Raw genomic sequence first — 25443 nt, 5'->3', positions numbered from 1 at the left:
CGAAAAAGTGTAACACCGGCATAAAAAATAAAAGTCTCTATCATTTCCACATCTAGAAACCTGAAGAATATAAAATAATACTGAAAACTTTTCTAGAGTTTAAGGGCCACGATAGACATATTTTCAAAAAGAAAAACCCACAATGAGGAGGACTTTTTCCCATCTCTGTTCTAAAACACAAAGCCTCTCTTCTGCAGGAAAAATCCACTCAGCATCACCTAAAGAGACCCCTGCATGGTGTTCTCCCTGGAAATGTCAAACCTGGTCTGTCAACACGCTTTACCTGCTGCTTCCTATATAAAGCATATAGAATAAAATGCAAACATGTATCTTTTCTTTTTCTCTTCTAGGCATTTCCCCTTGACAATCCATTACATTTTAATAATTTGCCAATTATTTTTTAAATAATTCAGAGAGCTAGAAATAATTTCAAATGTATTCTTTTTCAAACTTCAAGATAGTAAAGAAAATGAAAGACATTGATTACACATCACAACAAAATCAACATTTCACATAGCAATTTAAAGTAAGTTAAAATAGAGAAAAAAATCTCAGTATAGCAACATGAAAAAAGTTTTAAAATATAGCTTTGAATATACCAAATGCATCGATGATCTATAGATAACATTGCATGTTATTAAAAGTCAGACTTAAAAAAACCCTATGATGGTGGCATGAGAGCAGGTTGGGCTGGTTTCCAAATGATCTAGTGTTCAATCCAGCCATCATTAGGTACTTGTAGTCAATTTTTACTAATTTGTTTCCCTAGCTGCTTTTATGTGACTTTTCAAATAACTTACTTTAGGCTCCAAAATAACAAAACAGAAATACTAACCCCCCTCAAACATAGTGATGCATTGAGATTTTGTCTAAAAATTATCAATAGAAACTCCAACATTCTGACTTATTGAGAAAAATTAATTTAAAGGGACATATTGTGTCCTTTCCTTAGAAGAGAGTACCAGGAATGTTTTCTGTTACTTGCTTGCTTTCCACTTTGGATGTGGTAGATCCCTGAGAGAATCAGAGGCAGAAACAATCACAGGATTTAAGAACAAACTCCGAGTGTGGGATCCATATGCCAGCTGCTCTTCTGTAGCTTTCTTCTGCTGTATTCTCTGGTTGGCATTCTGGTTTGTGGTTTTGTGTATTATGGGGCCATTGCTGTCCATTACACTTCAGTTTGACACTATTCAGGACACCCTGAGGTTGCACGTAAGCTGGACGTGGGATACACAGTACGTGCGTGGGTTTGTGGGACAGGGGAACAGGCTCTGTTGGTTTGTTTGGACCGATTTCACTCTGGAAAATACAGCCAGAGAGGTAAGGTAAGAGTTTTGTGTAAAGTCCCTACAAAAACTTCCAAATGGCTATATGAAACTGATACCAAAAAATCTCTGATTTACTTATTTCAAATTACAAACCAAAATAATGACATCTTTTCTCTTTAAAATGAAGCAGCGTTTCGAGGTTCTTTAAAGCACAATGTAATGTGGAACAGAGGTACGTGCCTACAGAGTATGACTGCAAACAAAACGAAGGACAAGGGACACAGGAGTATCTTGGGATACTGGGATTGGGATTGGGATCCTGGGATTACCCAATTCCACAGTGAAACTGCTCGTACCAGGTGACAAAGGAGAGTGACATGTTGACTGGAGAACAACTAGAAATTATTTACAGATAAAATAAAAGACTATGATGGTGGTTAGAGGCAAGGTAATTTCAGAGATTATCTTCAAAAGAGATGGAGGAAGCGGAGGTGAGTGGTGGGGGAGAAAGCCAACAACTCAGAGACAAACCCACCATATATTTTTTTTTCAAGGATTTACATGAAAAAGAAATAAAGTACATGTCTCTAGTCGTGAGGTTGGTCATCTATCAGCAGAATATGCTCTGAACGCCTATGCAAATCATATTGCAGGGGTGACTGTGGCGTGCTGTGTGGGCAGACTCGTGTCGTGCAGAACTTGTAGAGAACAGTAGGGTCTGCTTTCATGCCGGGCACACGCAGAGCTGTGTCTCTGACCTGACTGCCACCAGATGTAACTGGTCTAAGGAGACTCCTGTGTTTGCTTCAAGGACACATGTGTCCTGGGTTTCTAGGTGAAGAACATTTGCAAGGAAACCTATGTAACCATAGAATCCTTTTCCCCAAGCCCCTTTCTCCTGAGCATTGGAATTACATCACTTGATTGCTGACTATCATGCTTGTCACACAGCTGAGTCATTAAATAGTACGAGGGAATTAAATCGCTAACCTGTCGACAATTCTAAAAATCCACATCCTAATTTACATGCAGAGTCATTTACTCAACAGTTTTCAGGAATTAAAACACAAAGACTCTTATATTAAAGACTTCCTCTCACCCCTCACTCCCATATTTCTTCTGGATGCTTCTGTGCATAGATACCTCTCAGAATTCTACACTAGGAAGACTGCTGGTAAGGATAATTAAGGCTAAGCAGAATGTCTTAAAATAATATACATGGCTGAGATGAGGTAGGTTTGCCCTGCTTCTTAATTCATCTTAATTTAGATTAAAGCTAGTATTAATTTCTATTTCCTAACATACTGAATACAATACTGGTAAGAAGGGAACAATGGTTAAAGAATTTAAAACCTCAGATTACCTATCCTCTGATAATCAATGGTGCATGATTCTTCTGGAAAGTATACCTGACGGCTGGATTATCCTATGTGCTCTAAAATAAAGCAGATGCATTTTGACTAGTCCTGAATATCCTGAATATTCCTATCTATGGAATACTTAACTGCTTTTTCTTCAAATTGAGCTTCATTCTGATTTTTCACTGCAGTCTGACTAGCATCTTCCCAAGGTAGAAGTTTAAACAGTAGCTTCGGCTGTTTAAGAGAGATGTAAATCATGAAAAGGAGTTGGAAAGGTTCGATTATCTTAAAGTAACTGAAAGTGCTGTAATTAGTAATAGCTATAAAAATAACACTAAAAAGACTATGATAATTTCAAACTTATTTTTACATTTTTGAATTTGGAGAAAATAATATTATATCGTACTTTTAACACAGTCCCCCAAGTAATTCCTTACCCAATTTAATATGACAAACTTCAGTGAAATCATTAACTTGAAATTTAAGGATTATAAATTTCAGGATTACAAATAAGGATTAGTGATTTAGGTCAAAGAAAGGTGTCCTCAGTTGTCTTGCTTTCAAATTCAAATTTATCCCTGGAAGTAACTCATCCTAAATTCCAAAGTCTAAGAAATAAAGAAATAAATAAGATGGGAGTTTGTTACTAGTCACATCTGAGCAGTTTTAGCTAGTGAGACTGTATGAGTTCAGGAAGTCTGATTACTCAAAATTGTGCTCCTATTTCATCTGCCAAATTACTAAAAATTAATACCAAAAGAAATTTACTTTTTTGAGGAAGAACTCAAAATATTTATTCTTGGATTTGCCTATGCCAGTTCATCTTTTTAAAAGCATACATTCTTGAGATAGATAACAACTCAACTAGTTCATTTTGAGGCAGGGGTGGGCTAAGTAGGATGGAAGGCCAAATCCAGCCAGCTTCATCTTTTTCTAGGCCCCAAAGCTAAAAATTGTCTTTATGTTTTTATTTGTTTGAAATAGAGTAAATAATATTTCATGACATGGGAATACTTTAGACAGGTTGGGTAAGTTAAGTCCCCAGGAGAGGCAACATTTGAGGTGAAACCTGAAAAGCAGAAATGAGTCACCCGCTGACAGAGCTGGAGGAGGAACCCCAGGGAGAAGAGTCAGCAAAGGCAAAGGTCCGGGGACAGGAGAGGGCTTCCTTAACTCGAAGAACAAAGGGGACTTGGCACATGTATTGTGGCTATTAATGAAAACCTCACTTTAAATAACCACTATCATAAAAATCAACACTAGTCACTGCAAGTTTAAGTACCAAACTGTACTGGGTACTTAGAACATAAGTTCTTATTTTTAATGCTCAGAAAAATTCCCAGTAGGAGGATATTGTTAGTTTCATCATTTCAAGTTAAAGAAACAGACTTGAACACATTAAATGTACTGAAGTCCACATCATGATTAAATGGTGGGGCTTAGACTTTAATCTAGGTACACCTGATTCAAAGCAGCCTATACTCACTCTCAAAAACAAATTAAAAGTTGTATGTATGTGTGTATGTGTGTGTACATACACATATATGGAGGGAGAGAGAGAGAGAGTCAGAGAGAGAGAAATCTTTCTCCTTTTAGCAACTCTGCAAAATGGAGCTAATGGCAATACCATATGCTGACAGTACATTTCCATGAGCAAATAGACAATCAATGTTTCTTTTTTATTAGCATCATAGCTATTTTATATTTTGCATGGTGAAGGTTAAGGGATGTGCTAGAAAACTGTTTCTGGAGCTGCTTCTTTAAAATTACATATGCCAGAACAGCAGCATTCCAGAATCAACATGCCAAAATAGACATCAGGTGACAGTGTTATTAAATATACTACATCACAAAAAAATTTAATGATCAAATAAAAAGTATTTATATAAATTTTAATATTTGTTTCATGATATAATAAAGGAGAGATTCTATTTTTGTCGTATGTCTTTGCAACTCTTTCTTACATCTCTGAGTCTGACCTTACATTTCTGAGGTCATTTGAAGCACACACAGTCAGTACCACTGGGAGAATAGCAGAAGAAAAGATAGAGAAAAGCCAAGATCGAAACTGAATTAGCTGTATTATTATGCAACTAAATGACACCTCTACTGTTGTGATTCCCCAATTCTTTTGGATTTGGACTATAAGAGTTTGGATTTATCACTGAGCCCATGTATAGCCTCCTTGCTCCAAATCCTGTTTCATTTGTGACAAAATTCATTAGTTCTTTCTTTTCTTTCTTTCTTTCTTTTTTTTGTTGCAGTTGTCATTGTTGTTTAGCTGGCCCAGGCCAGGTTGGAACCTACCACCCTTGGTGTATGTGGCTGGCGCCGTAACTGCTGTGCTATGGGCGCTGAGCCATAGTTCTTTCTTTTCTAACAGTAAAATGAGAACTTGGGATTTCTATTACAACCAGAATACAGTAAAGGCATAGAGTCTCTTGTAGGTAATATTTTCTATTTCACGTTACAAGCAAATATAGAAATACTGTTAACAGATATAACATATAATTTACTTCAAACTTTTAAAAATAAACATTAAATTTCCAGCAAATTTAGAATAGTATATATAATTCAGAGACTCTAGAAAAGGGTACACGTTAGAACCGATTTTTAAAATGTGGAATAATCACTGATTACCATAGAAAGTAAAAAATTATAACAGGAGATGCTTATTAATCATTTTTTCAGCTCATTTTAGTTTTATCACTATTTGCACAATTAAAAATTTATGAAAACCTTCGAATGCTGCCTTTAATTTTTGCCAGAATATTTTGACCTTGTTTTAAAACTGAAATTGAAGAAGCCTGAGGAGGGCTTTAATAACAACTTTCCTCGGTGTGTTTATTTAAAACGTGGTGAATAAGCAAAAAGAAAAGGTACGGAAAGGAAAAAGAAAAGTGACCCCCTTCCTTCCTAGAAGGGTTTGGGATTATTGGACTCTTCATTATCCTGCACCAGGAATTTAAAATCTTCCTCCCATGCTAGTAGCCAAATGCATGTATGACCCTGCCCCAGTTATATGTATGTAAACTTGGAGTCTAAGGGTTTTATAAGTGGTTTTAAATTTATAGGAAAGCAGTAAAATGATTCACTAATATTCAGTTCCTAGTATCACCTGACTTACTTAATGCACTCTTTAAAAATTGTGTACTTTCTTATATATAGTCTTTTATTTGGAGGTGGTAGGGTGTCATTATTTTACCTCAATGCATACTTAATGTCTGCTAATAAATCACTCTCTCAGGAAAAAAAAAAAAGGAAGAAATTAAAAGACAGACCAGGAACCTAAACAAACCAGAACACCACCAGAAAAAGGTAGAGAAATCCTGTTTTTCATAGCTCATTAAGTACCTAAGTGTAATAGTTATAATAGTAACAATAGTACAGAAGGAAATACGAGTATTAGCCCTACCACTTCCCGGGTGAACAAGCTATGAGCCTCACTGTAATAGTAGTACCTATGTTTTCGGATAGTTGTAAGGAATAAATGATATAGATTTAGAAGCTTTAGCACAGTGTATGACACAAATAATTATCACTGAGCATTTGTTTCCAAATCTGTTGCATACTATAGTCGTAACTCAGAATATTGCTTTTCACAAATGTCATTGTTATCAGCAGATGGAAGACAAAATGGATTAACAAGGTTATCTGCCCAAAGTCAGAGGTCTAGCTAGGTGTGTAACGTGAAAATCATCAGCAGTATGCTGTCATATACAAAGTCCAACGATTAAGTCCAGAACTCATCCTAGAAAAAGTGCTACCTATCTCATTGCTGAATACTACTGTCACCTTCAAAGCATTCCCTTGGAAAGCTATGCACTTACGCCGGCCCCTAGTCCACTCTTCAAAGTACTTTTTCTAGGATGAGGTCACGAACCTAATTGTAGACCTCATACAACAACATCTCTGATGGCCATTCCAGAAAAAGAGTTCCAAAATTGATTTGAAGGATGGATTAGGTGCCGGCATCAGTGCACAGCTTCCCAATGGGAGTACTTCAAAGGCGATCGTAACGATATTTAGCAGTGAGGCACGTAGCACTTTTTCTAGGGTGAGTTCGTGAACTTATGCTCTGATCTCATATTATGTGGAATAGACTTAAAGTCATCATTTAAGTTCTACAACCCAAATGAAATTGCCCCAAATTGCAAAGTGACCACTGATTTGAGACTGGCAGAAACTTTAGACAAGCTTAACACTGAAACTCATAATGTGCTGAGATGGCTTTTCATTTTTCACAAGAAAACATAAGCTGTTATTTATGTAGGCTCCACTGCCCTTGGACCCCATAGCTTGGACTCTTGTCAGTGGTACCAAGGGATATTTTCTGTAAGTGTTGCTTTTCAGAAAGTCAACTGCAAAGGGGATGGTGCATGAAGATCCAGCAGATAACTGTTCCCCTTGTGAGAGCAATCTGCCAAATCTGTAAAACACACCTGGGTCGTTTTCACTACCAACTTTTTTAGGAAACTTTGTGTCACAGAGTAAAATCTGGGTTTTTGAGTTCAAAGACTATTCTTTATTTTTGCATTTTTAAAATGTTTCCAAATGGTGTCTGTTTTTTTTAAAGGCTTTTTTGGAAGCTTGACTCAAGGAGAATACTAAATCCTAAAGACTTGTTCTTTTCATACTGTTGGATAAACAGCCAGGCACATTTTTATACTTCTTTTATTCTCAAAACAAAGTGACCTAGTCAATCAATTTCGATATACTCAGACGCAAGAACACTTCTCTCTTGGGGTATTCTATTTTCAAGAATTATTCTGCCATGAATTTGGAATTAAGATTAAATTTAATTTTAATTCCAAATTTCAGGTAAAACAGGCTGATAAAGGTTAAAGATCACTAAAATTTCAAGTGGAATCCATTTTACTGAGCTTGGGTTCTGCTCTCCTGAGGTCTCTTAGTAAGTTGAAGTGTGCAAATCTGATTGGCTCAGACCCTGCTTGATCCCGAGACGGGCTGCTAATGCTTCATCTCTGTTGAGATGTCATACCAAAAGTAATGTGTGGTAAGCCTCTTCACCTTTTGAGAAAACAGAGATTTTAATGAACCATTAAGTTTCCTTGTCTCTATAGTGGTTACCCAACACTCCACTCCCATAACTGCCCATGTTTTGTTTTGTTTATGTTGTTGCTTAGAACATTTTTTTAAAACATCATTTATCAGAAGAAGAAATAGAGACACATAGCTATTCACTTAAGTTCTGAGGGATACATCTTCAAAGAATAAGTAGGTACGCACTGTACTTTGGTTTCTAGAATTATAGAAGTTCCAGTACAGCTCTCACGAGTCACCCTCGGGATGAGCACGGCCTATATCACTTTCTATTTTAACAAAACCTTAAACAGCTAATCCCAATTTATTAGTTCATTCAAATTGAGACTTCTAAATAAGTTCTTCAGCATTTCTCAAGAGAATTAGAATTTCTGGGGAAGTGAATGGCTACAATTCTTCTGGGGATTCAGTGCTGGAGCACAGCCACTCCCTTCATTCTCACCCTTCTAACATATCTGTGAGGGAACTCTGAAAGCAACTCTTACGTGTCGGCTCCTATATAGTTCTAATCACAATCTGTACAATCTCCAAACCAGTATGTGGTTTAAGAGTACAGATTGCAGGAATTCTACAGTCTAGCACAAATGACCAACAGCAAAGCCATGGTAATTATCTAGCTGGTCTGTCGCTAGCCTGGTTTGCTGCACGGTTTTTTGTCAGGAGGACCGGCCATCTACTAGTTCCACTGTGATGTTAATGCACTATCTTGTTAGCTTCTGTCAGGGCAATTTGTTTTCCCATCAGTCACATTCTTTGGTGACTTTTCTTGCCCAGTTGTCCCCAACACTGTACCTAACAACTCTATGTTGGCATTCTCTATATTATACCTACCTTAATATTTGTTAGGCTTGTTCCAAAAGAGTCAAGAAATTATGTTCCGTTTTTTCCCTTAAAACACTGTGCTACCATAGGCTACTCTATAAGTACCTGAAATAAAGTAAAGGCTAAGGGGAAAGATTATCTTCTCCTACTTGCTTGTTTCAAATGCTTTTTCCGAAGTACTATAGAATTGACAAAAACAAAATCAAGTACCTGTCCCTCCACCCTTAAAATCAAATTCTTTAAATGAAAAAGTTCCAGATTATTTTCAAAAGTCAACTGGTAAGGAAATTAAATGTAAATATAAGTCATCTAAAAAATAGCACATGACTCATGCCATTGAATATGCTCCATGGCATCATTTCTGGAAATGTTTCAGAAAAAAATATATCACATTAAAATACACACACACACACAGTTTTTTTTTTTAATTAAACAAAGGATTCTTGTTTCTAATAAATTTCTAACTGTCCAGAAATACTTGTGGCAACATTTCGACAGTAAGTTCGACAACCAAGATGCTTTCTTTTTCCTGAGATAAAGACATTAACATTCATATGTAGCCCAATATTCAACTTCATTATTGCTGCTTTGTGTCTTTTTGCTTCTTCTTCATTATATTTAGCAGACATAGTACTTTCTTCAGCATAATCTGACCAAAATATAAATTTGAACTTCAGGGTTGGCCATGGACTGGGAGGACAGGAGGGAGGAAAACAGGAGAGAGGAGAAGGGTAGCCAGGTGAGGAAAGAGAAGGGAGAGCTCCAGAGGTAGAGACCTTGTCTGACTTGTACACTGCTTTATCCCTAGCACACAGCATCAGGCCTGCACGCAACAGGTGTACATAGAGGGACTCTGCCAGGCACCAAGTTTCTCACATTTTTTACTGTAGTTAATCCTCTTAACTGTCCTATGAAGTCAGTATTATTATTGTCCCCAATTTAGAGATATGAGGAGGCTGCCTCTAAATAACCTTCAAATGGCCTAGGAAAACAAGAAAACGGATAGGAAAATATTATGCTCATAATCATTTTGGTTTAAATCATTTCAAATCAAATGAAAGGCCAGATGACTGCAAGTTAGCATATGAGGAAGGGCATGTGAGTTTTGCAGAAACTCTCCTTAGGGACCGTCATAGGTAGCAAGCACTGGGAAGCTTTCATAACTAAGCATGATACTAACTCTTGGAATGCTTAGCATTTCTGGATTCACAAAACAATATGGGGAAAGTGAGAAGTCAAATGCAAGGTGAATCAGGTAGACTGATATTTAAAAAAATCAAAACAAACAAACAAAAAAACAACAGCCATACGGGCCTCTACCAGTCATTGCAAGCAAGGTGTCAACTCTCTGAATACATTGTAACTAAACTAAGGAGAAATGGATTACCTTTCATGTCTACACTGAATGTTTCAGCTGATCTTGAAAAGATTAAAGAAGGGATTAAATTGTTTCAAAGCACCTCAAGCCCGTATGCAAATAGAACTCTGGTACTGCTCTGCACACTTATAGTCAAAGACAACATTTTGTTTTTAAGAAAAGCAGCACACGATGTAACTGCAAATAAATGTCACAGAAAAATAAGCCAGACAATGTCAAGCTCCAGTGAAAAAGTTTGGTAGTGACAAGCTGCATTGTAAAAATCACTGTCAAATACATTTGTCTTCATTGTTTGTGGTTCCTCTGCAGACTGAAAACACTCTTCCCTGCTGCCCATTCCCCCGCCAGTTTATCCTTTTCCATTGTTTTCTATCACTCATGCCAAATTGTGTGTGTGTGTGTGTGTACAGAAATGACAGAACTTGAATGTCTCCCCCCACCCCCCCCCAATTTAAGCAAAACATGTACTGTAGGACAGGGATGAAGGTTGTTTTTTACAGGGTGGACCATCTGGAGATCCAGGAGTAAATTCTATATAAAGAAGAGACAAGTAGAATGCGGTTCATTTTGTCAACAGAAAAGTACTGAGTCCCTACCATGGTGAGGCACTGTGCTAAGTAGTGGGCATCTGGGAAAGGGAAAAATTTGAGAGCTGCTTCACAGGTGTAATAGGAAATTTCAATTCATTGATTGGTAAATTTTTGTTTTGAAACCTAAACCTCATTGTTAAATGGATCCAAGGAGTTCACAAATATTCTGTTCTGTTGATGATTTTCCCTTGAAATATTGTTGTGCTAAGATTCATAACAGTATATGTTCTTCTGGAATTATTTTCTTTATGTCTTAGACTCCTTTGCAGGCCTTTAGTGCTCAGCCGGTTATTTAGATGTTGGTGTTCCCTGAGGTTTTGGCCTAGGCTTTCATTTCTGCTCATTCTCTCTCTCACTCATTTCTAGGAGCTCTCATTTGCTCCTATGTCTTTTAGTATCATCCTTGTAATACGGACGCCACATCTGATGACATCAAGTTCTGCATCTCAGGTTTAAACATCTTCTGAGCTCCAGACTCATACAAACCCTCCCCTGACACTGCCATCTGCATTATTTCAGAACAGCCAAAACTGAACTGATTGATTTCTCTCTATCTCCCTGAGTAGCACAACCATCCTTGAAGTTGCCCAATCAAGAAACCCAAGAATTATTAACTCCTTCCCTGTTACTCGGTAACATCCAATCTCATAGTTCCGTGGGCTTCACGTGCTAAAATATATTAAGAAACCACCCACTTTTCATATTCTCTGCTACCACCCAATTCAGGTCACCACCATGTCTTGCCCTGATTCACACAAATATCTGCTTAAACTGGCTGGCCTTTCTGGTTTCAGTCTTGCCTGCAACTAATTATCTTTTACTTTATAGCCAGTTACCAATTCAAAAGGCAAACTTGATAATACTGTCGACCTGTTTCAAACCCTTGAGTGGTTCCGCCCGCACTGAAGGTAATGTTCAAACCCCATTGGGAGCTCCTCTGGGCCTCTGCTTATTTTACAAACTCCTCCAGCTTTGCCGCTCCTCTCTTAGATGCCGCATTTTCCCATATCAAACCTCTTTCAATTCCTTAAACACCAAAATGTGCTTTCTTTTATCCGAGGCCTTCCCATATCCTTTTCATAGCCTACACTTTCATCTCCACCGCCAACTGGCCTCCCTAACTCCTAGCTATCATCCGAACACTGGCTTCCTTTGAGAAGCCTAATTGGCTTGCAGCTCCGTGACAGCTCAGCTTGCCTAGCTTCAATTGCACTTACTTCCCGCTCACTTACACCGAACCCGCCCTTACTTACAACAAACAAGGGCAGATTTTCTTAATATATGTTCCCACCACAACTCACACATTCCCCTTAGTATAACTTTTATGGTTTTATTATAAACACTCATTTGATAGTCTTCTCCACTAATTCTGATACAGAGCAAGCAGCTATCCACTATATTCAGCCTGCCTTTGTTCACCTCCCATCTAGAACAGTGCTGTGCACAGAAATGTTGCTCAGTATTTGTTCAATGAGAAACTGGAGTACCTTTTATTTACAAGAAACTAGGAAGGGTTTTGAGCAAAATAACACCCCCTCCCTTAAAGAGAATAACACTAAATGCAGAATGTCTGTTATACATAATTATAAGATGATAATGAGTAAATAAAATTGACTCCAATTTGGATACATGAGGATCTGCTAACATTGTAAATTGGAATTAAATATTTATCTCGCCCCTCTGGGGCAATCTAATCCACGCTAAACACTTCTGTAAGACAGTTTTATGATTTTACATTACAGATGTGAGATTAGGCACAGCAAAGTTAATTGAGTTATCCAAGGTCACCCAGTAAATCAGAAGCAGGGCCAGGTAAGTACTGTGCAGCTGAAGGACTACGACCTGGACCCCTGAATGGTCTTCTCTCAACTGTCACCTCTGATAGTCACTCGTGAATATACAAACTCAGGAACACAGGTGCTTTTCCATGGTTTTCCTCTAGCGTTTACACCCAAGTCTTTCTGTGATATGCCTCTGCATTCTCAGAGGGTCAGTTTCCTCTTTATTCTTGGTAGAATGTTAGTTTTGGGCACTAATCGCCACCACAAAGCGCCAGCATTAAACTCACCTGCCGTAGGACATCATGTTGCAGACTCTACATCTATAAATACCCACAGCTGGTTGGCTAGTATATTCTATTACACTGGATGGACATTTTTATAGAAAATACTGCCAGTACCTACTAAATATTTGAGAAGTAACATAGGCTATTAAATTTAATGGGATTACTGGTTCCAACATTTGTACTGTGAGAGAAACTCAAAACTACTTGCCATTTCAAAAGGTATATACTCAACAGATATGTTTATATGTGGTATTCTGGGGGCAATGGTAAACACAGCCTACCTACGAGGTAACCAAAATGCCTCAAAAAGACTTAATGCCTTCTCAATATATTTCATGTACACAGAATTTTGATTTTTATAACAAAAAGCACTGTTGATATTAATTTCACAGAGATAGGGAGGGTGAGTATATGCTTGAGATTTTTCCTAGCCCCAGATGGGACCAACCATTTTTCTCTCTTTTTATACCTGAATACAGTACAAGATGTTAATAGAATCTTATCTGTATAACACTGTAGCTAACATGTGCCACTTTTATTAGATATATGGACCTATGCTTCATCAGCATTTGTAGAACAATTATATAATTTTCCCTTAATGGATATACCATCAAATAGAAGATTTCCCAATCGCAGAACACTTCCCTTGCTGTTTGGGCTTTAATTGATCCATCCTTCATTCACCAAAAGCAAACATCTCTATCCCTAAACCCCTAAAGCACTCAAGCCAGCTCATTATATTACTCTCCAATACTGCCTTGTAGCTCCAGGCCCATGAAGAACTCTAAATGTCCAAAATATTTACTGTTCTTAATCCCCAACATGACATTAAGTGAATTGGTTCTGTCATGTGAGTCTAACTGATTATGTTTCCCCTAATAAAGACGGACACTTGAGTTACCCACTTGCAAGCTAGCCCAATGTAAGAGGCAGAGAGAACTTGTGTCAGATACCAACTTGACATCAATTGCTCATACCATGGAAATGTTGATTAAAATTCCAGTGGAATCTTTCAAACAATATTTTTCCAGTCCAAGAAATGTGTATAAATCCATAGCAGATTGAGAGGCAACACAAATTCAACCTTAACCTCCACATAATGTGTTAATTGGTTGGTCACTGGTAGAGGGCATACATGGAGTCAGAACACTTTTGACTTTCACAGGAAAATGTAGATTAGATTTCATGAATTCATCCTCATTCATCAGCCCTGTTTTGGGGGAAATGACTCTGAGAGGATATTGTCTTCCCTCCCGAATGTGGTAGTTCCTATTAAGCTATCTCAAGAAATAAAAGTTTCTTTCAAAAGTAACACAAAGGCTGAGTTGGCTTCCTGCTTCCGATTATCAGTCCTCTCAAAGACTTCTAAAGGAAGCAAATCCCAACATTAGCTTTAAAGTTCTAACATTGTACCTGTCACCTCATTTGCTGTACTAGTGAATGTGACAATAATAAAGGATAACAAAACAAAAAACAAATGTTTTTATCCCAAGGACATTTGCCCTATTTGAGAATTTACTTTACCTGCAGAGATTCCATTTCTTCATCTTTTCTTTGGGTCTCTTCCAGCAGATCTACAACAAGAAAGTAAAACACTTCTATCAAAACACAATGTAAAAACAGGTTGCCGCTTATAATCAAATGTAACTCAGTCAGTAGCTTAAATAAACTGCTACCTGGGAACAGAAGAGTGCAACATTTAAGAATGAGAAACAATGTGAAAATAATGCCCTCTGACCCCAGTTGGTGACATGTGGCAGCGCTCTGGACCTTGACAGACCTAAGCTAGTTAAGAAGCCCTGAGAGGCCCCAGCTTTATTTGAGGTACCAGAGGACGATATCATATTAATTACAGATACATAATCATAACAATATTTTAGAAATTTTGTTCAAGGCTTATCTAACTCAAAAGTAACACAATTTTTTTTTTTAAAAGAAAGCCTTTTTTCTTTTGAAAGAAAAATTGGAAATAAACATTTGCTCTTAAAATAAGTTCCCAAGCCAAGTTCACTCCCAAAGTCAAGTTTTATAATCATATTAAAATACCCTGAAATAATGAGTATTATTAATGGAAGTAAGAACACTGCCTCCACTATAAAGTCGTATTAATTATCATTCCACACTGAGAGAGGGGATGCATTGAAGCTACATCTGACCAAGAGTTTGGCACCATCTCAGAGAAATTAGTGGCTGGAAGGTAGTCAACTCAAGATTCTATTTTAACACACGCATACAGCCGTGATATCCGAGTGCCCTACATTAATTTATGAACTTGCTATAAAGGAAAATATATTTTTGCCTGCAGCCATACCACCCTGTGTTACAATTTTATTAGATCTCACAAAACTAAAGAGGACTAGGCTGAGTCAGAACTTAGATGAAAATTGGCAAGAAACACCCACAGCAGCATATATTAAAATTAGCATTACTCTGTGATTGATATAGCTTACTAAGAGGCTATGCTGCATGAAAGGAAAAATAGAACTTACTGAAATTCAATATATATCCCAGAAAGACAAACTCAAATGTTTTTTTAGCAAGTGTGATACTAGATAGAGCAGGAAGTGGTAATCTAGTGGGGAGGCAGACTCATGCCAGGGTGTCATAACTGAGCGGGCAATACACTGAGACCCAAAGGACTCGGCAGATGATAGAATTGACAGTGATCACTCTTGAAACCACTAAGAGGGCCCCAAGGAAGTGGCAAGGAATCTCCTCAAGACATGTGTGCTGGGTTTAAGGATAAGAGGTAGTTTCTATTCTGTGTGCTTTGGGGAACTGACTTCGGCTCTCCAGACCTCCTATAATTAGTTACATCAATAAAGCTAGAGGAGTGTGACAGTGTTTTGGGTGTATTTTAGAAGGGGGTTTTGACTGGCTTCTCAGGCTTTTTAGCTGTAAGGTGTAGAAACTCACTCAGCTGCGATCTGAGCGCCCCCAGTCGTTCCTCTCCTTGCATCCTTACTCACCTGCGCTATCACTTTGCAACTACTTCTGTCAAGAGGCCATGCAGGTCTACTCCTCCACATCCTGCATTTGGGCTGGTCTCCTAACTTGATTTGGTGAACAGAATACAGCTGAAGCAGCTCTGTATCACTCTGCTTTGAGGCTTCAAGAGACCTTGCACGTTTTCACTTTTCTACCTGGAACCCTGTCCCCAGCATCTGAACAAGCCCAGACCACCCTGCTAGATAGACAAAAGACACAGGCTCAGGACTCTGCCTACTCCCACCTCCTTGCAGATTGCATAGCTGGCAGCCAGCGAATGTGCAGAGGCAGAGCCGCCCAGCCAATGTGAGGATAACTACAGATGACTCAGGGGAGCCCAACTGAGACAAGACAAACTACCCAGCTGAGCACAGCGCCAACTTCAACCTGCAGGATCATGAGCTAAATAAATGGAAGTTTGGAAGGATTTGATACAAAGAACTTGCCAAGTGATTGCATTGAGTTGCTAACTGAACAACAAACACTTAGAATTTATTAGAGGGATACAGAAGTAACCGAGAGATAAACGCGAACAGGAGACCCAGAATCTGAAGAGAATAACCACTAGAGAAGGTCTAGGTGGGTTGGACGTGGGTAGCATAAGCTCATGGGCATTTTATTCTGGGTGCTTCTAAACTTTGTGTCAGTCCACTCAAGATAAAACTTCACAAAGAGAATAGCTAATAAGCATAGCTTAGATGTCTTACCTACTGCCTGGCTAGGGCTAAGTATGGAGACATTCACTGATAATCTCAGAAAGACTGGACTAAGAACAGAAATCACTGTTCTTCCAGAGTCAACTTGGTGTGGTAAGAAGAAAGGGGCATGGTCGTCAAACAGGCCAAAAAACAAGAGTCCTACTCCAAACATTTTTAATAAACTGTGTCTTCAGGCCAACTCTCCTTAATATTAGTGACATATAAGATCACTGCTGTGTCCCTATGAGGACAAGGTCATTTAACTCCACTACTTCTGGATATAAGGAAGTTCTCAGAGATGGGCCCTTTGTAATAAATTACATTGTTTAACGGTGCAGAGGAACTGGATTGATGCATAGTGGGGGACATGAACCACTTGTTCTTGTTGAGTCACCTTGGTATGGCAAGCACCAAACACCTTGGATAAAACTTACTGGATGAATAATGGGGCAAGGGATCTCTTATGCAGCCAAACACAACTCACTTATCTGATAACACAAAGATGAAAACAAATTCAGTCTAAACACAGAACTTCATAAAATTATAGCATTTTTAAATTATGCTCTCAGTTTTCTCCAAATGCACAAGGGCCACACTGCTCTTCCAACAAACCAGATGCCAATGACAAAGCTTAATTAGGGACGGATGAATATAACCAACTATATGAGAATGCCTAGGGTTAATGTTTAAAATACATGAATTTTAAATTTTAAATACATGCCCTCCTTGACTGAACTTTCATCTGGCTTATATAAAGAGTATAAGTAAAAGCCAGGCATAGCGGCTTATGCCTGTAATTCTAGCACTCTAGGAGGCTGAGGAGGGTGGATTGCAAGTTCCTGTCTCTAAAAATCGCCAGGCATCGTAATGCAGGCTTATAGTCTCAGCTACTCAGGAGGCTGAGGCAAGAAAATCACATGAGGTCAAGAGTTTGAGGTTGCTGTGAGCTATGACACCACAGCACTCTACCTACCAAGGGCAACAAAGTGAGACTCTGTCTCAAAAAAAAAAAAAAAATGTGGGAGGGGGTATAAGTGAACACCTTTTTCTTATTCTTTGTACTGTATCTCTTCCCTTTGAGCTCCTATTCCTCTTTTCTATGTGATTCTTAAGAAACTTTCAGTTAAGGGGCCTGACTAATCTGTCCCACCACAAAAATAGGTCATGACCCAGGCTGGCATATCATCTTACCTCCCTGAAAAGAAGCTCAGCAATAAGAGTAGGAATCCTTTTTAGGGATTAAAATGTATACTAAGAGAGAAACTCTCTTTCTGAAGCCACAAGCTTATGTTAGCCTGGGGTTTCCATGTCTATATTTTCTAACCATGTTGAAGGAACTTGTCAACGGGCTGCTAAAGAAGAAATGAGAATCAAGAAAAAAGAGAGCATCGGTGGAGGACTACAGCCACCCTTGCGTTAGAAGCCCATTAAACACCTGGCCTTCCACTAAATTCTTCTTCTTTTCTTTTTGCTTTTGCTTAAATTAGCTTTAGTTGGATTGCTGCCATTTTTTAAAAGTCTCTAAAGCTGTGCTTGTACTGAACCTTTTTATCTCCACTCAGAAACCTGAAGAACTCAAAAGGTTGGAAAGAACTTTCTATTCCACATTAAAATGTTTCATTCTACAATAAATAGATGAAGACATGAGGGCTCAGGAAAGCAAACGATTTGCCCGAGATTACCAACTTCGTCCTAAAGCCACATCTAAAGCTCTGTTCTCCTCTTTTCCTGCTCTGTTCACCTCACCATGCCTTCTCTTGTACCACTCAGTACCAAACTGTACCATTAAAAAAATACACACCTATTTGTATTCTTCTGACTTGCTTTAGGAGTTCTCTGATGTCAACAACCAGGGATTCCCTCTCTTTATACTCATATCCTCCCTCACCAGTGCCTCTGCATCACTGACTTGCCTCCGATCCCCCAGGGGCTTGCTCCACTGCTCTAAGCAATTGCTCACTTGTCAGGCTCACTGCTCAAGCACATGCGTGTGCAGTGATGAACGGGGTCACTAACCTGTGCCGAAGAAATATGGCCACTCTATTGCAAACAGATGGAAGACAAGAACATGGGCGAGATTTCTAGATAGTTGAAGTGATTTAATGCTGTGGCAACTTACTGCCCCTCATAATGAACAATCTCGTTTGTTCTTATGAACTTTAAATGATCAGCATGGAAAAACCCGAAGGGCTGCTCTGCTCCCTTGCTCGCCGCAGGGATGTTCGTGTTTCCCTTTATTCTTCTCTGCTTTGCTGTTCAATACAAACAGCAATTCAACTGCCAGGCAGACTGCTGGGGTGAAATGTGTGTCTATCAACATTAGTTAATGAAAGAGTTTCGGCGAAAAGGGCAGCAGCTTTGTGTGTTTTCCTTGGATTGGCTCCAATTTTTTAAAAGAGCCAATACTAACCCATTATGACATATGGTCGTTAGAGAGGATAGAATTCCATACAAAAAAGCAGGACATCATGGATGACACCTGGACAATCCAGTTGTTTCGTTTTATTTTTTCTGCTTTGCATTTCTCTGGCCCACTTAGGGGACTATATCATGGCCATGTTTTGGCTAACACAGTTTTGTACCACTTCCTCTGCAGTCTTTGCAACCAGTGGTCTGGCTGTTTAAAGAGGTTTGACGCTTTTCTGTGTTGATTCTGGTTTCTGGTAGCCAAAGATACAGAGTTCTTCTGTTTTTAAAAGGTGAATCACGTCCAGGTGTGCAAGAGTAACACCTATCTATTATAATAACTTGACTCTTCACAGGAAGGTTGAAGATCACAGTTAGAAATAACTACTTTTCCCTTTAACTTTTACTATAAAACATCTCATCCCTATTGTAACAAAGCCCAGCTGATAAGGGAGAGAAAGTTATAGAGACCGGGCTTCTGACACAGTAACATTTATAACAACAGCATTGGCTACAGTAGCATTTGTAGCAGAATATGTGTGAATTCACGATTGCGGTTCAGGGAAAACTATTTAGTTCTGGTTCTTGTGCCTCACGTAGTGATCCAGTGCCCCCATTGAATTTTACTCTGTATGTGTCCTGACATTTACCAAAAACAACAGATAATGTAAATTCTCAAAAGAGTCCAGTATATGTTTTAAAAAGTAAATTTGTGCCATTCCTACTTGGCTGTGGCAGTCATTGTATAACAAAGTTAATCAAATATACCTGCACACTACCCAAAGAGGTCATAAACGATGGACTTAACTTCCCACAGTTGTACTTCAGATACTCAAGACATTAGCTACATGCAAAGACAATGGTCAGTTTGTGTGTGTGTGTGTGTGTGTGTGTGCGTGTGTTTCTTCGGCTACTCAATTATTGGAATCATTGACATTGAGGGACAGAAGGGAACATAGAAATAATCATTTTTTTAAAGACGTATAATTCTAAATTAGAACACATACTTTCTAATCCATATTATAAATAACTAATTAAAAAGCTGCTTTGGTCTTGGCAGAGCCTGCCAACCTTCTCTCCTATTCTGCGGTAGACCCCAGATAAGAGAGTCATTATGAAGCTGTAAGGCTCCACATTATCCTCCCTGAAAACTACTGATCAAATCTCATAGATGAGCCCTGAGTTCCAAGAGATCAAATGCCTCTGTCAAGGTCATGTAGCTAGTTAGTGAAGCCCAGGCTTCTGAACGGAACCAGGGCCTACTACTTTTTTTAACAAAACAGTGATTACCCTCCTTTGACTTTCAAGATTTGTACTGAAATAATATAGTATTCCAAGTCCTATTTTAAGTGTCTATTTCCTAAAGCCTCCCCAAACTGAAATGAAAGAAAACTTCATTCAAGTGCTTATTTTATGTAAAACCAATAATCTATGAGAAGACCTACAGTTACTGGCTGTCCACATGAAAATTCCTTAATTCTTGGACATGGCATCAAATGATGTACCTTTTCTTTCTTTCTTTCTTTTTTTGTAAGATGGGGTCTTGCTCTATCGCCCAGACTGGAAGCCAATGGTATGATCATAGCTCACTATAGCCTCAAACTCCTCGGGCAATGATCTTCCTATCTCACCCTTAAAAGTAACGGGGACTAAAGGCAGATGCCACTATGTCCAGCTAATTTTTCTTTACATAGAGATGGGGTCTTGCCATATGTTGCCCAAGTTGGTCTTGAACTCCTGGTCTCAAGTGATCTTCCCACCTCTGCCTCCTGAAGTGTGGGATGATACGCATGAGCCACCACCACACCCAGCCAAAGGATGTGCTCAACATACAAAATACAGACTGTATCACAAAACAAAACAAAATATCTGTTTAAATGAATGACAGTTAAATAGCTTCTCAATATAATATTGTGGGTAAATGTTTTCCCTATTTTATTACACTTGTAAAGGTAGATAGGATAAAAGTATAACAATGACCATATTAGCCCACATCTCACAAAAATAATCAAATGTGTTTGACTCACTATTGATACATGCAAAACACTTAAAGTAATTTCTGGTTCATAAGAATAATTTTACATATAAATATGTATATATACCAGCTTTAATATTTTTTAAAACCCTTAAATATCCCTGCTAAAATCAGGAAATTGTCTGAAAAATAATCAGTTGTGATCTAAAACTAACAAGCCAAAAAGTCACTCTAGTACACTACCTTTAGACTCCATCTCTTCTAGAGAGCTACATTAGTTAGAACTCTGCTATATCTACTGCCACCCACTGGTACATATCCAGATACCTCACCAGCCCTTACCACAGAAAACACACAGGTTAAAACGAAGAACATTCAAAAAGTATGGCTATTCCTTGTAGTCTGTCTCAGACACTGAAACAACATACTGGTCTGGTCCACAGATGGAGCCCAATTAGGTCAGCAAATGAAAGGTTTTCAGTCCACTACCTGACCTGGGTGTGTGGTAAAACGCCCAAATGCAGGTACTCATGTTTTCATTTGATGTTACTTTGTTTCTGGTGAAACTTTCCATTTTGACTGCCTTAGAGATTTAAAATCTCTTGCCTACAAAACTGCTACAGTACAGAAACCAGCACAATAACCTAACCCATTCTACCTTATCCTTAGGTCTGCACTGAGAAACACCAAGCTGCAGAGTGAAGATCCTGGCTCAGTCAACTATTGGCCTTCTTTGTCATTTCTATGGGCAATAAGAGCAGAGTAAGTTAGAACATATCAATCAGGAAATGATCACTATCCTTTAAACTGGTCTAAAGACTGTCTTGGCCAAAAGGATGATATGTGACAATTAGCAAAATGAGCAATAGGAAGTTTATGATCTACTGTAAACACTACATCAAGAATAAATTTCATATGCTCAAATCTAGGCACAAAATCACTTTTTGCCCTTTATATAACTATCTCTTATTTGTGTTCACCTAATGGAAAGTTTGGATTTTATTTAAACAAGTTAGCTTAGAAGGCAGTTTATCCTGGACTCTGTTCTAGTTCTAGATTACTAAGATGCAACAGAATGTATATTTGGGGGTCTACAGAAATCCTGGGTATTTTACTTATCTCTGATCATCTCTTATTCACAGAAGCTACAAAAGTTTGTGCTGGTTTCTTGAGGTACAGAATACTGGACCAGGTGTAGGCTCCTCAGGCCTTACAGCTTCCTAGCTCTACTCTGGAACAAAAACAATTTAAATTAAAAAAATGTTTTTTTTTCCAGCTTCAATAATTCTTATGTTGTAAAGGTAAAATAGGGCTCAGAATTGGAATACTAGTACAGCATACAGTACATATGGCCACAGCATACAATTTAACACCAAATACCAACTGTGTTTCCTCTAGCACCTCCCAGCCAGCATGTACCCAGGTTTGTACAATAGGTCTGGTAAACACTTCCTGGGCTGAAGTAGAGGCAATCTCCATCAAGATCTTCATAAATTTTCAGTGTTTTCTACCCTTGTAGTATATTGATATATTCCCTTAGAAAAGTAAACGATTAGAGATGATTTTAACCTGTGCATGATATACAAAAACAAAATACTTGACAGTAAAGAAGATACAACAGAAAATTTTGAACGTCAAATCTTCATTTTAAAAATCTTATCAAAAAACCTTAAACTACTGAAAGAAACACAAGTTCAAGCATATAGTGCTTAATTGTTGCCCCATCTCTGCACCACTTTGAGGTTATTTTAGAGATTATCACAATTCAGCTCTTTTTCTTTGTGCTTAAAGATAAGATTATCCTTAAATTTATATGGAAAAGAAGGAATTAGAACAGTTAAAACATGTTTAAAATTTATTTTTTTCTAAGTATTGAAAGCGTACAAATATTTTAGTTTATATGGATCACTTTTATAATACTTGTATCATGGTTAGAAGTACATCCGTCACCCACATCGTGTTCACTGTACCCATGAGGTAGATTTTCACCCAACCCTTCCTTCCCACTCTTCCCTGCTTGATTTTCATTAAGTTTTACTTCCCTGTCTAAGCAAGTCTGTACTCATGGGTTAGTTCCAATTTAATATTGAGGAAACGTGGTATTTATTTTAGCAGTCTTTAAATATTTCACTTAGAATAATGATCTCCAGTTCCATCCAAATTGTTGCAAAAGGATTAAGTCACCCTTTCCCATGGCTAAGTAGTATTCCATAGCATACATATACCATATATTGTTCATCTACTCATGAATTGATGGACACTTCAGATGATTCCCCATATTTACACCTGTGAATTGTGCTGCAATAAACATTTGAGTACAGGTGTCTTTTTGATAAAAAGACTTCTTTTCCTTAGGTAAATATCTAGTAGTGGGATTACCGAATCAAATGGTAGCTCTAATTTTAGTTCTTTGATGTATCTCCATACTGTTTTCCACAGAGGCTGTAGTAATTTGCAGTACCACCAACAGTAGCATTCCCTTCTGTATGCATCCACGTCAGCATCTACTATTGTTAGAGTTCTTAAAAAAAGCAATTCTAAAAGGGCTGAAGTGATGTCTCATTGTGGTTTTGATTTGCATTTCCCTAATGATTAGTGATGTTGAACAATTTTTCATGTTTATTGGCCATTTATCTACATTCTTTTGAAAAGCTTCTGTTCATGTCTTCTGCCCACTTTTTAATGGGGTTGCTCGATTTTTTCTTGCCGATTTGCTTTAATTCTTTGTAGATTCGGGTTATTAACTATTTATTGGATGTATAGCTTGTGAATATTTTCTCCCATTCTGTATGCTATTTGCTCTATTGATTATTTCCTTGGCCATGCAGCAGTCTTTTTAATTTAATCAAGTCCCATTCATTTATTTTGTTGTTGCTGTGATTGCCATTGGAGTCTTCATAAATTCTTTGCTTAGGCTGAAATGTATAAGAGTTTTTCTAACATTTCCTTTTAGAATTCTTATGGTTTCATCATGCCTTACACTTAAGCCATTTATTGATCTTGGAGTAATTTTTGTGAGTGGTGAGAGATAAAATCCTGCTTAATTTTCCCAGCACCATTTATTGAATAGGGATTCTTATCATTTATTGTATAGGTATTCTTTCCCTATATACTAAACTCTTTCCCTATATAAACTAAATATACACTAGATCAGTGAATAAATGATTCTTATCATTTATTGTATAGGTATTCTTTCCCTATATACTAAATTCTTTCCCTATATAAACTAAAATATACACTAGATCAGTGTATATTTTTGTCTGCTTTGCCAAAGATTAATTGGTTGTATATGCATGGTTTTAAAAAAAATAAACTGAGAAAAATCAGTTTACCCAATTTTTAGACTTATTACATAATTACAGTAATCAAGACTGTGTGGTTTTGGTAGCAGGATATGCATATAGATCAATGGACCAAAATAGAAAACCCAAATTATAGAAACAGTGAACAGATTAGTGGTTGCCAAGATTTAAGAATAAAGAGGGAGTCAAAAGGAAGTGGATAAGATCTGTTGTAAATGGCAACACAACAGATCTTTGTATTGAAGGAAAGGTTCTGTATCTTGACTGTATATCACTGTCAGAACTTTGGTTATAATCCTGTACAACAGCTTTGTAAAATATTTCCTTTAGGTTAAAGTGAATAAAGGGATCTTTATGTATTATGAGATCTCTCTGTATTATTTCTTATAATTTCATGAGAATCTAACATTAACTTCAAAAGAAAAGTTTAATCTAAAAATTCAATAATGTTTTATAGATAATGGATATTAATAGTCAATTGATTTATTAACTACTCTAGAGGTCAGCATCTCAATACCTGCTCTTTCTTGTGTAGCTCATTGCAACTAGCCTAGTCCAGACAGTTATATTCTCTTTTCTACTCTACTGCAATTATCCATATTTCTAAAGTAAAGTATATTAGATATTCCGAGAGAGAGAGAGAGAGAGAGAGAAATCTTTTACACATGGAGGAAATCCAGACATTGAAGTTACTACCCAAACACCTTATATAATTTACTGAAGTGCACACAAAGAAATAAAGAGTATTGGTAAAGGTAACTATATAGGTAAGAATAAAAAAAGAGTGTAAAGGTATTTTTTTTTTTTTGTAACTCTTCTTTTCCCCTCTTACCTGATTTAAAAACCAACTATAGGAAGAAATCATAAGTCTGTGTTGATAGGTACATAACATATGAAGATATAATTTGTATCACAATTACATAAAGGAAATGGAAGGATTTGGATCAAGAGAAAACCAAAATATTTGTACAATATTGAAATGAAGTTTGCATTAATTCAAACTAAATTCATTTTGTAAATGAAGTTAATTGTAATCCCTAGTAGTATAGACATTTTATAATGTTGATTCTGGTAATTCATTAGAATGATATGTTTATCCATCTGTTTATATCCTCTGCAACTTCCTTCCTTACTGTTTTATAGTTCTCCCTACAGACATCTTTCACCTCTTTAGGTATTTGTTTCTATTGTGAAAGGTATTACATCTTTGATTTGATTCTCAGCTTGCCTGTTGGCATATATGAAAACTACTAATTTGTATACACTGATTTTGCAACTGGAGACTCTGCTGAATCTATTTACCAATTCTAGGAGTCCCTTGATTGATACTTGGGGTTTTTTAGATATAAGATATATCAGCAACAAAGAGCAATAGTCTGACCCTTTTTTCTCATTTGGATACTCTTGTTTCCTTCCTTTGTCTGATTGCTCTGGCTGAAATGTCCAGCACTAAGTTGAATAGAAGTGGTGATAGTGGGCAACCTTGTCTGGTTCCAGTTCTAAGTGGGAATGCTTTCAATTTT

General features: G+C 37.5%; 1 protein-coding gene across 1 annotated transcript in view; it reads right to left on the bottom strand.

Moving 5' to 3' along the window:
* The window catches only part of CEP128 (centrosomal protein 128), a 428651-nt gene that overhangs the window by 55225 nt on the left and 347983 nt on the right, over positions 1–25443 (bottom strand). Inside the window, exon 22 of the mRNA XM_053602694.1 lies at positions 14076–14125. Coding sequence (XP_053458669.1) covers positions 14076–14125 — 50 coding nt within the window. The remainder of the gene's footprint in view (positions 1–14075; positions 14126–25443) is intronic.

This window comes from Nycticebus coucang, chromosome 9, assembly GCF_027406575.1.
Source record: "Nycticebus coucang isolate mNycCou1 chromosome 9, mNycCou1.pri, whole genome shotgun sequence".
Classification (NCBI taxonomy): domain Eukaryota; kingdom Metazoa; phylum Chordata; class Mammalia; order Primates; family Lorisidae; genus Nycticebus; species Nycticebus coucang.
Note: the sequence above shows the minus strand (reverse complement) of the source record. Positions and strands in the feature narration are given on the sequence as shown.